This window comes from Filicampus tigris, chromosome 9 (genome assembly GCF_054856515.1).
Source record: "Filicampus tigris isolate MCC_2025a chromosome 9, RoL_Ftig_1.0, whole genome shotgun sequence".
NCBI classification, from domain to species: domain Eukaryota; kingdom Metazoa; phylum Chordata; class Actinopteri; order Syngnathiformes; family Syngnathidae; genus Filicampus; species Filicampus tigris.
In genome coordinates this window covers 19906706-19921261 of record NC_141225.1, presented here as the reverse complement: position 1 = coordinate 19921261, position 14556 = coordinate 19906706, and the positions used below count along the sequence as shown (strand labels likewise).

Here is a 14556-nt window from a genome sequence, read left to right as displayed (position 1 = left end):
GACTGACATCTCCTCCCTTTGAACTACTCTCACAAGGCAGTGCGAACAGGAGGCAAAAAGCGCTCACATTCCGTAATTAAAGAGGAAGTCTGCCATTTTTTTCTAAGTCACTTGTTGTTGTATTTGTTAAATTGTCATTAGGACTTGACAGCAGTACATGACAAATATGATTTGTGACAGAAGGAATGATTGAAGTTCTTGATCATTTGGGAATCATGAGCTTTGCTGAAATTTTGGCATAATATGCATCTCCATAAAATAAAAAAATGCCCATCCCTTGTTTGCCAACAAGTCAAGATAAAACTAGCAAACAGAAGCAGACCCAAGGGACCTCAGTGGATTCAAAATCAAAGTGGAATTACAAAAGTTCTGCTTGACGTCGTGTAGATTTACCTTGTTTTGATTTTTAATTGTAGATTACAAAAATAAAACTTCCAAACGTTTATTGATATAGTAATACTACATTCCGAAGTCATGCTACCAGCATCTTTATAGTGCTAATGCTATTTTAGTATTGCTAGCGCTGCTATTTGAAGTGATGTTAAAATAAAATCTTGCTAGCAGTTTTTACACGACGTCAAGACGTCCCACTTTGTCCAAGTCTAATGACTTTTGTAAAAAATGAGTCAAGTAAAAGTAGAATAACTGATTCAACTCCTTTAATTATGTGAAAGTAAACGTAAAAAGTAAATGTAAAAAGGGGATTTTTACTGTCCGTTAAACCATTCTACATATTTGCTTCTTTACCGCACCCACTGATTCTTTTGCTTGTGCAGCACATCCAGCCAGGGTGATGGGGGAACTTCATTTTAAAGTTAAACGCACTTGAAACGAGCTTCTCGGAAGGGGTGCAAACTAGAAAAAGAGCGGAGGAGGAGATAAAGTGCTGAAAAGTAAAGTCGCCCTGCATAGTACATACATACTCCGTTGTCAGGGTTGCCTTTTCGTGTGCTTAATGAAGACTATCTGTCACCGGGTAAAAAGAGGAGACAAAAGTAAATGTTGGCTTTAAGGAAAGGGAGACCTTATTTAATAATGGCTATTAAAAAAAAGAAGCTATAAAAAAAGAAGTATATCGACAATAACAATAGCAAAGTAATCTCTGCAATATTTTTCCAAAATGTGCTGACACACTTGACACCTCGACGGTGGGAAGTTACTATTGATAGCTCACCGTTTTAGGAGCACGACTTATTGACTGAGGCAAAGTGGAAATTGTGGACTCAGCAGAAATTATTCCTGCATGAGAAATAGCCAGGACCTTTTTGTGACTCCTAGTACACACACACACACACACACACACACGCACACCCCCACACACACACACACACACCCCCACACACACACACACGCACACACTGGGACTTGTGTTCATTTAATTGTGCAGCCCTAACATTTACATAAAGCATACATTCAGCATGTTTTACTCAATTAGTTAACTCTAATCTTGTGGGCTCTCATATTTGGGTCTCCACAGAAATAAATGCCACGCCTCTTTAAAGGTCATAAACAAGGATAACCTGACTACAAAAAAATGTGAAATCTGCAACTTGCCATGTAATTTATACTCTTAGTAAATTGTGAACAGTACCAACCAAAATTAATATTCCTTGAGTGGGGAAATAGAAAAAGAGGTGTTTTCTCTGGTCCTAATCATCTGAAGGTTTATAAACAATGTCAGTTTCCCACCTGGTTAACTTGCTGTTCAGTAAAATGTCAAAGTACAGTGGTACCTCTACTTACGAACGTCTCTTCATACGAGATTTTCAAGTTACGAAATGCCTCAACAGGAAAATATTGCCTCTTGTTACGAAAGAAATTTCAGGATACGAAAGGTAAAAATACAGTATGGGCTGCTACTCGCAGCTCCGGAGTTTCCTGAATGCAACATACTCATAGCTGCTCTGCCATTGGCTATTACTTAGCATCGTCCTGGCATCTCATTGGCTAAGAGGTACCTCTACCGTATGCGTCTATGTGTGTAGATAGACAGATAGATAGATAGATATGTGATAGATATGTCTATGCAGCGTCCTCACCCTCGTCATTCGCCCCTCGGGCCATGAGGTGTTCCAAGTTTTACGTGAATTAGAAATGAAGTATGGTCCATCCAAACAAAGCAAGAGATAATAGAAAAGTGTGAAAAAGGGATGCGTTTGGTTGACCTCACCAAAGAATATGACCGTAATGTATCGACAGTCGCCACGTCATTAAATCAGTTCTTTACAAAACGCCAGACTAAAACCACTTCTGAGAGAGAACATGAACCAAAGAGGGCAAAAAGCGATGATGACAGCAATTAAAACGTAAACGACCATCATTTTTATTCTTTACTCTATTCTTTGTTTTTTACATTATGCACAACTCTCATTTATTGTGCAATAATCTAATTGTAACATGTATTTGTTACATGTTTTGATGCATTTTTATGCTTTATTTATGTCTGAATCGGGAGGCTTGGAACAGATTAGGGCATTTACATGGAAAACGCGTCTCTACTTACAAAACTTTCTACTTAAGAAATATCTTCCAGAACCAATTAATTTTGGAAGTGGAGGTACCACTGTACCAAAATGTGTCACAGCCAACCCTTTAACCTCCCTCTCTTATTAGTCACAAGAATGTAAACAGGAAGTAGATTTGTTGAAGGGAGCGGGACTAGCAAGTGATAAGAAAATGAAGCAACACAAATAAACACAACATGGGGCAAAAACGTGACCTGATAACTTCAATAAGCACCTTGACCGTCTGGGAGGCTACAACACACTAGTAAACACAGTGAAAGCACATTACTACCAATTTATCTTTGTTTGGCACATGAAAATAAAACACTAGCATTCTAATTTGAAGACGTGGGTGTCTGTATTTTTTTTAAGTCACCTGTAGTTTTAACTTCCTGTTAGCTGATGACGCTAACGCTAATGTTGTTAGGCCACTTACGTACGTTACGTTACGTTACGTACGAGAGTACGTTGTATAAAATAAGAACATGCTCCAGAGCCATTTATTCTCGGCAATGCGACATTCAGTATTGAGGACGATTACAAACAAACAACATATTGGCTCTGCTTTTTACAGTGGGGCTGGCTGGACTCTTGTTGGATGACTTAAGGAAAATTGAAACAGTGAAAAACTGTTTAACGCCATATCTCCACTAGCGAGGACTACACACTATGCACTCAGTCTGTGTGCATAGTTTCAACAATTCTCTTCAAACATGTACGTGTATTTAACAACAAATCTTTGAATTCACTTTACAGGGTGTTAACATATTCAAAAAGGAGGAGGAAGAAGTGCAAGTTTATTTAATCCTACCCTTTCTCTGGCCAATAAGTAGGTGCCACCAATATAGAAACAAGACTACGCCCAAACTCACACTCATACCTGGGCCATTTTTCCTAGCACAGGAAAGTCCACAGGAATCCAATCTACAAGAGTAAAGGTTTCTGAGCACACTTCCTAGAAGCCCACGCTTTGGGAAAACAGGGTGAGAGGGGTAAACAGAGTACGTGCAGGCAATATGCAGCGTGGAAAAACAAATAGCAAACCCACAACAACGTGAATATGATGGTGTCATTGCCATCTCAACTCAATTTTAAAGATGAAGTCATGCATTGATTTCTCTCCTGTGTGTCCTGACTGTCACTTTTCACTCAAGGTTGCTACCATCTGGCCTGGACGTGTCACAAACACACACGCATGCATACAAACTGCGGTGAGGAAGCATCGCATCATCTCGATGTCTACTACTACGTTAGTAATTATCTCTGTGCTGCGATAGCAACTTACCCACTAGCTGATTCAGTGGCTGGAACGTCTGTCAAAAAGACCAAAAGAGAGACATGTGATTAAAGTAGGAAAAATTATATCTAAAAAGTGAATGACTTGGTGAAACTGAAGCTTTGTATTTGAAAGACAGTGTAGTGTTAAGGTTCTTGTTTCTGGGGAATTCTGCACAATACAGGCTCTGTTTGGACCTGGTGGTCAAAGTGGTCATTGACCAGAATGCAAGGTCTCGTAGCTCAATGGTTAGAGCACTGGTCTCGTAAACCAGGGGTTGTGAGTTCGATTCTCGCCGAGACCTTGTGGCGTGTTATCCCGACAGAACAAAGGAAACGCCAGATAACAGATCTATGAAGATGACAACTGTGGGTTTATTTTGGTGAATAGTCTTATAAGACTGCAGATGTAACATTAACTCACGATAATTCGCCTGCATGAAGAGAATTCAGGGGGCGAGAAAGTCTGCTCGGGCGAACAAAACCTTTCCATACTATTTCATCATTTCAAGTCAATTTGGTAGGGTCTTGCATGCATGGAAATTCATTTTGCTTGACGCTGTAATAATACACATTACTGTGATAATTTTGGTCAAGTTAATCATGATCTGTATAATGTAGGCCAAAACCAGATTAGTCTGCTGTTTTGAAAGTCATGTTGACCCAATAATGTGGTCCCGTAGCTCAGTTGTTAGAGAACTGGTAAAACCAGTGGCCATTAGTTCAATTCTCACCAGAACTTTTCTCTTTATGAGGAATGTAATGAATTACCTACCTACACTGCACATGATTGGTGTAACTTATTGTCATTAATACTGTATTTAGCACCTTCGTGAGCTTTTGGCAATAAAGAAGACATGAGCCGCACCATTCAGAGGTTCTATAGTGAAAGTGATTCGAGCACTGGTCTCGTAAACCAGAATTTGTGTAAACTAATTTGTCCGTTAGGTAAACACATCACATTCATTTTTTTGCTGACTTTGGCCAGTGGAGGCTACAACAAGATTAAATTGTTGTTTTAAAGTTAAAGCATGCACCAGGCCTCGTAGCTCAGTGGTTAGAGCACTGGTCTAGTAAACCAGGGGCCGTGAGTTCAATTCTCACCGGGGCCTTTCTCATTCTCAGAGCTGCAATTAGTGGCCAAATACTTTGCTTATACTTGGTGTTACTGCTTAAAGTTTAGTGATATTACATCTGTATTTGGTGTTTCTGGGATTGAAAACTCACTACTGTCATAGTCTCGCTTAGTCCTTGAAGCCGGAACCAGGTTGATTTGTTGTTTTGAAGGTCACGACAGAATTAGCAGAAGGCCTTGTAGCTCAGTGGTTAGAGCACTGGTCTAGTAAACCAGGGGTCGTGAGTTCAATTCTCACCGAGGCCTTTCTCTTTTAAAGAAATGTAATGATTTACCTAATACACTGCAGATGATTGGTGTAACTTGTTGTCATTAATACTGTATTTAGCACCTTTGTGACCTTTGGCAATAAAGAAGACTGTTCAGAGGTTCTACGGTGAAAGTGATTCTCGAAACACTGTTCTCGTAAACCAGAATTTGTGTAAACTCATTTTGCAGTTTGGTAAACACATCACATAATTTTTTTTTTGGCCAGTGGAGGGTACGACCAGATTAAATTGTTGTTTTAAAGAAGAAGCAGTGAACAGGCCTTGTAGCTCAGTGGTTAGAGCACTGGGCTAATAGACCAGTGGCCGTGAGTTCAATTTCTCACCGTGGCCTTTCTACTTCTGAGGGCTGCTGTGAGTTCCCTAATAACCTGCTTAAGTTTTAGTGATGTTACATCTGTATTTGATGGTTCTGGGACTGAAAACTCACTACTGTGATAGTTTTGATCACTTTGAAGCCAGAACCAGGTTGATTTGTTGTTTTGAAGGTCACAACAGTACTAACTCAAATCCTTGTAGCTCAGTGGTTAGAGCACTGGTCTAGTAAACCAGGGGCCGTGAGTTCGATTCTCACTGGGGCCTTTCCCCTTACAAGGGCTGCTATAACTCCCTGATCCCTGATACTTTGTGGTTACTGTTTGTTTTGAAATTTAATGTCGTTACATCTGTTTTAGGTGTCTCTGGGACTTAATACTCACTACTGTGACAGTTTTTGTCAATATCGAAGCCAGAACCAGACTAATATGCTGTTTTGAGTGATGACTAATTGCTGGTTTTTGACAGTAAGCCAGAACCAGACTAATTTGCTGTTTTAAAAGTGACAATGACTCGTAGCTCAGTGTTTCAAGCACTGGTCTAGTAAACCAGGGATTGTTCAATTCTCACCGGGGCCTGTCTCCTTACAAAGAATGTATTTACTGTGATGAAGGCAGGGCCAGTATCATTACTAACACATTTAGCGCATCTGTCGAAAGTTTCACATCATTACCTCCGTAGTGCCTCTGGGACTTGTCCTTTTGGAAATAAAGGAGGAACGAACTGTAAAAAGGTTTTATGGTTTGTTGTTAGTCAAATACAGAATGTAGTCATTTAAAGTCAGTTCCGTTGGATAGGCATGGGCCTGTTTTTAAAGGGCCTATTTTCAAAGACCAGGTTACAAGGACAACAAGGCCTCATAGCTCAGTGGTTAGAGCACTGGTCTAGTAAACCAGGGGTCGTGAGTTCAAATCTCACTGCGGCCTTTCTCCTGGCTGGGTATGGAATAACCTTATATCATTACTATCACAGTTTGCTCCTGATGAATAAGCTTGTCCCACCAAATGAACAGAAATAGAAAGCAGTGACTGTTTCCTTTTTCCCCGTGGTAAATATATTGTTGTCGTTTTGTCAAATTTGGGTAGTCTATGGCTATTTTGATGGCTAATTTTAAGAAAATGGTGACAAAATTGAAGGGCTCAGTGGTTCGAGCACTGGTCTTTTAAATTCGGGGTTGTGAATTCAACCCTCCCCAAGGCCTTTCTATGAGGGCATTTTGATGATGATAATGAAAATTGTTTACCGAGAAAGAAGTGTGCTGTTAGTTTAATGCATCAATTAGCATGCAGAGAAATTCATTTTGCTGTGATAATATAGTTAATGGCGCCAGGGCTCATGAGTTCAAATCTCACTGGGGCCTTTTCTGGCTGGATATGAAAAAGTCCTGTATAACTACTATTAGAGGTACGCAATATATCCAAAAAATAGCAGTATCACAAAATGCATATTGCAAAGTCAGACGCAAATTTAAATGTGATTAGCCACCCGATAGTTGAACGTCATCTAGGGTAATCGCAATTAATTAGCTAAGAATAAATTGAGCTCACTTACTCTGCTGATTGAATTTTTTCTTTCTCTCATTAGATAAAAATTAAATTTCTTTAGGGACATGTTAAACATCACAAAAATATTGATATCGCTATATTCAACAACCATATCGTATGTTTTTCAAATATCGTGCAGCCCTATTTACTATCACAGTTAGCTTCTCAATGAACATGCTTGTCCAACCAAATAAACAGAAAGAGGAAGCAGTTACTGTTCATTTCTCCTTTTGGTAAATGTGTGTGGGTTTCAATTTGGTTGGCTCATCTATGACTATTTTGACGGCTGTTTTTAAGGTGATAGAAGGGCCCTGTAGCTCAGTGGTTAGAGCACTGGTCTTGTAAACCAGGGGTCGTGAGTTCAATTCTCATCAGGGCCTTTCTTCTGGTGAGACTTCAAACCTCTGCCATGAAGTTATCCATTTGGCTATAGTTTTGTGACTTTCGTCTCTGGGCCGACTCATGCACCATTGGCGCTGTAATAAAATTACATGCGCGGAAGGCCGAAGCATCCCGGAGAGGTGTTTGGTGTTGCTAAGTGATAGCAGAAGACCCACAAGCTTATTGAGAACAAGGTAGTAAAGCAGGACGAGGATGTGTGCACAGCCGTGCACTCATTTCGATGACGTCTGACAAACGTACTAACGGGTTAAACTAGTGTCACGGGCCTGATGTCTAAATGTGGGTCATTCAGAGAGGGAGGGAGTGTACTTATTTATTTTTACATAACAGGTCCCTCACTGCACTTGATTAGAATACCCCCTTTGCGTCACTGAAGTCCAACTCCTTTAGGTTAGAAATTGAAAATAAAAACGACTGCTTGTCGGAGCATGGGCCATGAATCTCGTGATCAGAAATTGCATTTTCCTCAGTAGCTACCATAAAAAGACATATTTCTGCAAAAGTGCAAAAGTAGCTAGCTGTGAGCAGTATGCTTAAATGTTAGGAACTTCTGTTTTGAGCAGCAATGATGCTGCCCAAAAGAATTGTGGCACATGAGATGTCCATCCCGATTACAAGCAAAGTTGATATTTTGTTCCTGAACTTAAAGTCGAATATTTGTGGTTTACATTTACAAATCTGCCTAGTTGCATATTATTCTGCATTGGAACATATAATAAAAAAAATAATAGAAAAATGTTTTTTGTGCACAGGCCAAAGCCATGTTCAACATACAATTTAATGCAAGGAAGGAAACATGCAAGTGTGGGGAGGAACTTCATTTCATCAGGCCATAGCCTTGTTTAATATAAAAAGTGCCTTACTGCCATCTTGTGAGATCTACGGACGATTACCAAACTTTTGCCACTTACTCGCAGATTATCACTATTCGTAAACACTGCACTTCATCATGTTGTCACAATTTGATCTTGTCTTTACAAGTCCTGAAAAGTAACAGTAAAATGTGCTTACTCAGCATTCTAGAAGGTGGGATTAATCCCTTCATTAAAGACCCATTAGCATCCTTGAAATGCCACTTCATGGTGATCTCACCCCTCAATAAAATACCACACTATATGATTATGCAAATATTTTCATTTTAAACCCCTTACCCTAGACCTAACCTTGTCATTCATCCATCCATCCATTATCTGTACCGCTTCTCCTCACAAGGGTCGCGGGGCGTGCTGGAGCCTATCCCAGCTGTCTTTGGGCAGTAGGCGGGGGACACCCTGAACTGGTTGCCAGCCAATCACAGGGCACACAGAGACAAACAACCGCACTCACAATCACACCTAGGGGCAATTTAGAGTGTCCAATCAACTTACCATGCATGTTTTTGGAATGTGGGAGGAAACCGGAGTGCCCGGAGAAAACCCACGCAGGCACGGGGAGAACATGCAAACTCCACACAGGGAGGCCGGAGCCGGGATCGAACCCACGACCTCTGAACTGTGAGGCGGACGTGCTAACCAGTCGACCACCGTGCCGCCCCTTGTCATTCCATTTCAAGGATTTTTCTTGAGTTTTTTAACTGTTGATTTTTGTTTTGATGGGAGGAGTTTTACAATAACAGTCTTCTTTTGAATGAAGTGTTCTTTTAAATCTGAAAAACCAATCTAAGATTTTTCTGCATGCATGTTCTTGTAATCCACACGAATTTGTTAAAGAACAACAGCTGAACCCTTGAATGAGGGTCCAATATGCTGGCAAGGAATGTCTCACCATCCTTGCTGGCGCTTCCTTCCTGCGTCATGACGTCTTTGACAGCCTGCGACGCGTCCTCGCACGTCTTTGGGACTTCCGGATTTGACAATTGAAGCGAGTCGCCGGCAACCCCTTGGCCGTGCCCGGGAGGTTTCTCCTCGTCCTCGCTGTCATCAAACACAAACTCCTCGCCTTGCTCCTCATCCTCTTCCTCCTCCTCCACCTCCTTGTCCTGCTTTGGCAGTTGCTGAGACAAGGCGGTGGACATGGCTGCGAAATGAGGTGAACACATTTAGAAAGATCAAATGTTAGTAGCCATTCTTACGATGGTCAGCACATACTGCAAAAAATATATACTAGTGTATACTACTTAGTGCTTAGCTTTCCCATTGTAATGTTATGACGCTAACAGTGACAAGACACAACAGGGCACAAGGCCTTGTAGCTCAATAGTTAGACCACTGGTCTAGTTAACCAGTGGTTGTGAGTTCAATTCTCACTATTTCTATTTACAAATTGCAGGGTCCGACATTAAGCCCTCCTGGGTGGTGGCGGGCCACCACGAGCCACTGCCCTCCCCCAAGAACCGGCACTGGGCCGATGTTGAACCAAAGTGGTTTACCAATAGGACTTGAGTGTTTTTCATAATGACCATTTGAAATTGTCATTATTGTTAGTACTGCCTTTGATGTCTCGCTTTCAGCTTTGCATAATAGAAAAACATGCAAACTGTAGGTGAGGACAAATAAGAGAGGATGCATGCACCAGGCCTTGTAGCTCAGTGGATAGAGCACTGGTTTCATAAACAGGGAGTCATGAGCTCAATTCTCACCAGGGCCCTTCTACTTGCAACTCACACTCCAACGCTAGCTCCGAAATCATATGGGATTGGTTATAGATCCCTGCAATCCTCAACGTCACAGCAAATAGTTTGTGCCGTACTTGATCTGATAATCTTGAGTAAAGTTGAAAGGTACATGTCTCAAGCCCAATATCTTATGTGCTTCCCTTAAATGTGAAATCGATTTGCAAAATCCTCTCGTGGATTAGAGTGCATTTTTTATGCCATTTCTGCGACCACCACAAGGTGGAGCATTCACTAGTTCATGAATATGACAACTGGGTCTGAGCATTAATCTTTGACACCATGTACAACATACAGCATCTGATAAAACTTTCCAATTTAATTCCTACTTGGGACTCATCATTTTGGGGAATTCGCTAGCAGGAGCGGGCAAAATACAAACCAGCTCACTTTCTGTTCATTTTTAGACATGGGTTCTTGCGACTTTTTAGTGCCATCTAGTGCTGATTACAAATACAGTACATCTACATACAGTAAACCAGGGGTATGCGATTAATTGACTTGACTTGACTTGACAATTGGCTGGCTTCGGTGACCGTTGACCGAGGAATGGTTGATGGATTGGCATGCAGTATTTAAATATTACTCTGCGGAAAACACTACTACATTACTCTGCACGCCTCATCAAAATTCCAGAATTAACAGTTATGCAAAATATATTAATAGCCAACCTCACTGAGTCATTGCCCACCATTTGATAGCCACCATTCCGAGCAGCGAAACCTTGCGAACCAACAGGAAGAAACCAATTGTTTCCATCATTCATGATAAGAGTTAACTGGATAGAGGGAGCCAAGCGGACAGACTGCAGGGGCTGGAATGTCCTAAGCTTCTTAACAAAATCATATAAAATGCCTTTGCGATAAAATGGCCTATAAAAAACATTGGACAACAGCCAGCAAGGTGTTGACAAGTTTTGGGGCAAGTAACTCTTCTAAACAAAACGTAGAAGTAGTAGAATGTAAGACTACAAAATGAGCAACAATGGTGTGACATATGGTGGTTAGCAAGTCTACTAGCTGAATCAATAGGTCTCGGGCAGATTAGAGGCGGATTAATTAAGACGTCCCCACAGCTACTAATGATAGTTTCAGTGCCCTGACAGTGCCATCGGTCAAAGGGAGTCAGTACTTCTTTCGACAGTAAAATAGCTTATTATATGCAGGGATCTTCCTGGACTGGACTCACAGCTCTAACCCTCAGTTATGTTTGTTTTTGGTACACCAAAAATCTTCATGGGTCAATGTGACCTGCTGCATGTTTAGTTAGTCATAAAAAAACATTTTAAAAATAGACAGGGTGTCCCAAATCAAATCATTTTGCATTGTAATACCGTAGCCAATTCTCTATCATAAGATGCCACATTTTAAACAGATGAGTAAAAACGTAAATTTAAAGCACACATACTATGCATTTTGTCAAAAAATGTAAAGGGTTGCCAGGTGTTATGTATTATCTGTTGTAGAAATTTTGGGAATAATTAAAAAATATTTTAAATAAATGAAGGGTATAAAAATAGAGCTGCTTTTTGCTATTACATTTTCTCTTACAATTTTAAATCAAACAATGGATCAATTTGGCTCGCCATATAATGGGAAGGTTGACTAAATAGCCCTGGTTTATGAGGTAGTAAAGGACAATGGAACATTGACCCCACTAACAATTAAATCACATTGTCCCTTCAACAAAGCAGAACAATTCCTGACTATTAAAAAAGCTCATAGTTAAATTTTACTTTTGGTATCTTGAGACTGCGGTTTACAGTTTTACTACACACGGTAATTGTTTCTCCGCTCTACAAAATGTGATTTTATGCCACAACCTCTCTGCGCATGTTAGCATACTGCCCAGTGAGACCGGCGCATCTGCTTTGCATTTTAATCAGCACCCAGCCGCCTCCCATGCCCAAGCATTCTTTGGCTGCTACAGGCCAGACGACGTGTGTCGATTGCTTAAAAAAAAAAAAAAAAAAAAGAATTGTTCATCAGGACTTAATGCTTTACCTAATGTCTGTCACGATCTCATTACAGCGCTCCTAACATCCCACTACTGCTTTTCAACTGTGCACTTTAGAGTTTTGCAGGGCCACTTTGAAGTCAGAATCACTAGCTGTGTATGGCTTTAATGTTTTTCAAACAAATGAAACCCAGTAAAATAAAGAGTGAAATTGGCTTCAGAAATGGTTTCCGTTTACAAGCAGAGGAGATTCCACTGCTAGTCTCATCCTCTAAGTTGCTCCAGCCGGCCCACTCGCTGCCCCCCAGCCAGCAACAATGACCCTTCTGTGGGGAGAAAACATCGGGTGGGCCTGCAGAAAAGCATTGTTTCTGCATTCGTCACTGCACTACTCATTAGCTCACGGGTCATTTGGGCCACGGCAGAGAGCTCTGTGCTTTGACGCCCCTCGTGTGAAAGTAGAATGACACTTGCTATTGGTGGCAGAACCGCTGAAAGTAAAGTCTAAAATAAAAGCAGAACCAACTTTTGACTTGGGGGGCTGGAGGATGGAAGATTTGAATCCTGACAAATATGACCAAATGTGGAAAGTGGTTGTGGGTAGACATGCCAGTCTGATCCTGAACACTGCCCAGAAGCCCTTGAGCAATTGATTTCTCTCTGAGATTAAAATAATATACTGCAGGGTATTTTACATGTCAGGACACTGTCTTGGTTCTAGACTGGTTTACGTCTTATATTACTGACCAAAATGTTTGCGTGGTAACACACAAACGTCGGAGCTTAGTGTAACGTCATGTGGTGTTCCGCAGGGTTCTGTGCAGATATTCTATTTTTTATTCTGTTCCGTTAAATTTTTTCCCGCATATGATTTTGAGCTGTAATGCTCTTTGACAGAATCAAAGATTGGTAAAGTATCAAATATTTTCCACTCTTTATCTACCATAAAACAGTTTCAAAGAAAGATCAAACAGCACAGTCAGGTGTAGTATTAGAAATCTTGCGGTATTGTTTGGTCAGTCTATGAGAAATCTTGGGGTATTGCTTGGTCAATCTATGTCTTTGGAGATCCACTCAAAGCAGTTAGCTAAAAGAACGTGATTTATTTATTCATTTATTTTTCGCATCAAGCAAGATTTCAAAGCTAAAGCTATCTCTGATGCACCAGTTTTGGAGACTCCTGTGTCAAAGAGGCTCCTGGGTCAGGAACTTGGTGCCAAGGAATCTACTCAATGTCTAAAGACACTAGTTAGTGTGCAAGTCTCACGGGCATTTGGGGAGACCACAAGCACCCGGACTCAAGACTTCTACCTTTGTCCTTGGATGAACAGTAAATATCCAGAAAAGCCAAACACCCAAACTTACTCAGACTCTCAAAATGATTCCCGTTTCGCTGTACTGTGTGAAAGGTAGCCACATATAATTCCGGATGTGGAAGTTTACCAGCTAATTTCCCATGTTCCGTGGTAGTAATAAAGAAATATAACCCACTTTATTGGGTTGTATGTGGAAAACCATAGATGGATAAATCTTCTGGTTCAGGGACTCCATAACTCACCATGCTCTGCACAGACATCTGCTGACTTTCTGATCACACATTTTACAGAATTCATTACAAATTTATGCCCTGTGATAGACTGGCAAACAGTCCGAGTAGTCTGCCTCTGCTATTGGCCTGACATCAGCTGGGATGGGTGTCACTTCCCACTAACTCTGAAAGGGATAAGCGAGGTACAAAATGGATGGATGGATGGATGGATGGATGGATGATTGACAAATGTATGGGGGCAGATAGCACTTTATTTCAGCACGTCCTGATTACACTTGGACAAAAACAAATATCTTCCAGGGGCTATCGTGTCAAAGAAACATTGTAGATTGGTTGCCATAGTGACCAGGAATGAAAACAAGCAGAGGTCTCACCAGGCCTTGGAGCTAAATAGCAAACAGTCAGTAAATGTTAAATAAACTACAGTCCTATGTACACCTTCTACTGTTTCTATAGTATCTAGCTAGCTACTCAAACATTCTCAAACCTTTTGGGTCAAGGCATCCTATTTTCGAGAAAAAAAAGTCATAAGGTTGTGATAACAAATTCATATTCTTTAGAGAAAAAAAACTTATAACGTTAAAAGAATAAAGTTGAATTTAAAAAAAAAGGAAAGTAATTATCTTTTAGAAGAACAAAGACATATTTAACCTGGATAAAAAATTGTAATCTTTCAGTAAGTCATGTTAAATTGTAACATAATTTGAAAGTTTAAGAAAGTCACTTTTTAACAAGTGAATTTTCAAAAATGCAACATAATTTACTGCTGATTATATAGCGGATCCATCGATCTATTGAGCTAGCTAGCTATCACTTTTAAAAGGTGAAAATCGCATTGTCCCATTCCATATGACTTTAAAACACAAAAAGATTTCTGTCACAATGCTTCCCTTCAAGAGTCATACTTGCATCAGTGCGTGACTGCTTCCATCTCTAATGTACACAATCCAGTCATTTTGGCTTTTGACGACGAGCTCCGACACGTTCTCGCGCTTGAGC

The 14556-nt window shown here is 40.6% G+C and overlaps 1 protein-coding gene and 7 non-coding genes across 9 annotated transcripts in view; 7 read left to right on the top strand and 1 right to left on the bottom strand.

Annotated features, from left to right (window-relative positions):
* arhgef10la (Rho guanine nucleotide exchange factor (GEF) 10-like a) overlaps positions 1–14556 on the bottom strand; it is a 109030-nt gene that overhangs the window by 86487 nt on the left and 7987 nt on the right. For both annotated transcript variants that reach the window (XM_086040691.1, XM_086040692.1), the window contains exons 2-3: positions 9206–9457; positions 3790–3817 (exon numbers count right to left, since the gene is read on the bottom strand). In XM_086040691.1, coding sequence (XP_085896817.1) covers positions 3790–3817; positions 9206–9455 — 278 coding nt within the window. In that variant the 5' untranslated portion in view covers positions 9456–9457. The remainder of the gene's footprint in view (positions 1–3789; positions 3818–9205; positions 9458–14556) is intronic.
* On the top strand, positions 4012–4084 carry trnat-cgu (transfer RNA threonine (anticodon CGU)). The gene has a single exon. It is a non-coding gene; the product is annotated as a tRNA-Thr (tRNA).
* On the top strand, positions 4819–4891 carry trnat-agu (transfer RNA threonine (anticodon AGU)). Its single transcript has one exon. It is a non-coding gene; the product is annotated as a tRNA-Thr (tRNA).
* On the top strand, positions 5088–5160 carry trnat-agu (transfer RNA threonine (anticodon AGU)). The gene has a single exon. It is a non-coding gene; the product is annotated as a tRNA-Thr (tRNA).
* trnai-aau (transfer RNA isoleucine (anticodon AAU)) lies at positions 5441–5514 on the top strand. Its single transcript has one exon. It is a non-coding gene; the product is annotated as a tRNA-Ile (tRNA).
* trnat-agu (transfer RNA threonine (anticodon AGU)) lies at positions 5690–5762 on the top strand. Its single transcript has one exon. It is a non-coding gene; the product is annotated as a tRNA-Thr (tRNA).
* trnat-agu (transfer RNA threonine (anticodon AGU)) lies at positions 6349–6421 on the top strand. The gene has a single exon. It is a non-coding gene; the product is annotated as a tRNA-Thr (tRNA).
* trnat-ugu (transfer RNA threonine (anticodon UGU)) lies at positions 7347–7419 on the top strand. Its single transcript has one exon. It is a non-coding gene; the product is annotated as a tRNA-Thr (tRNA).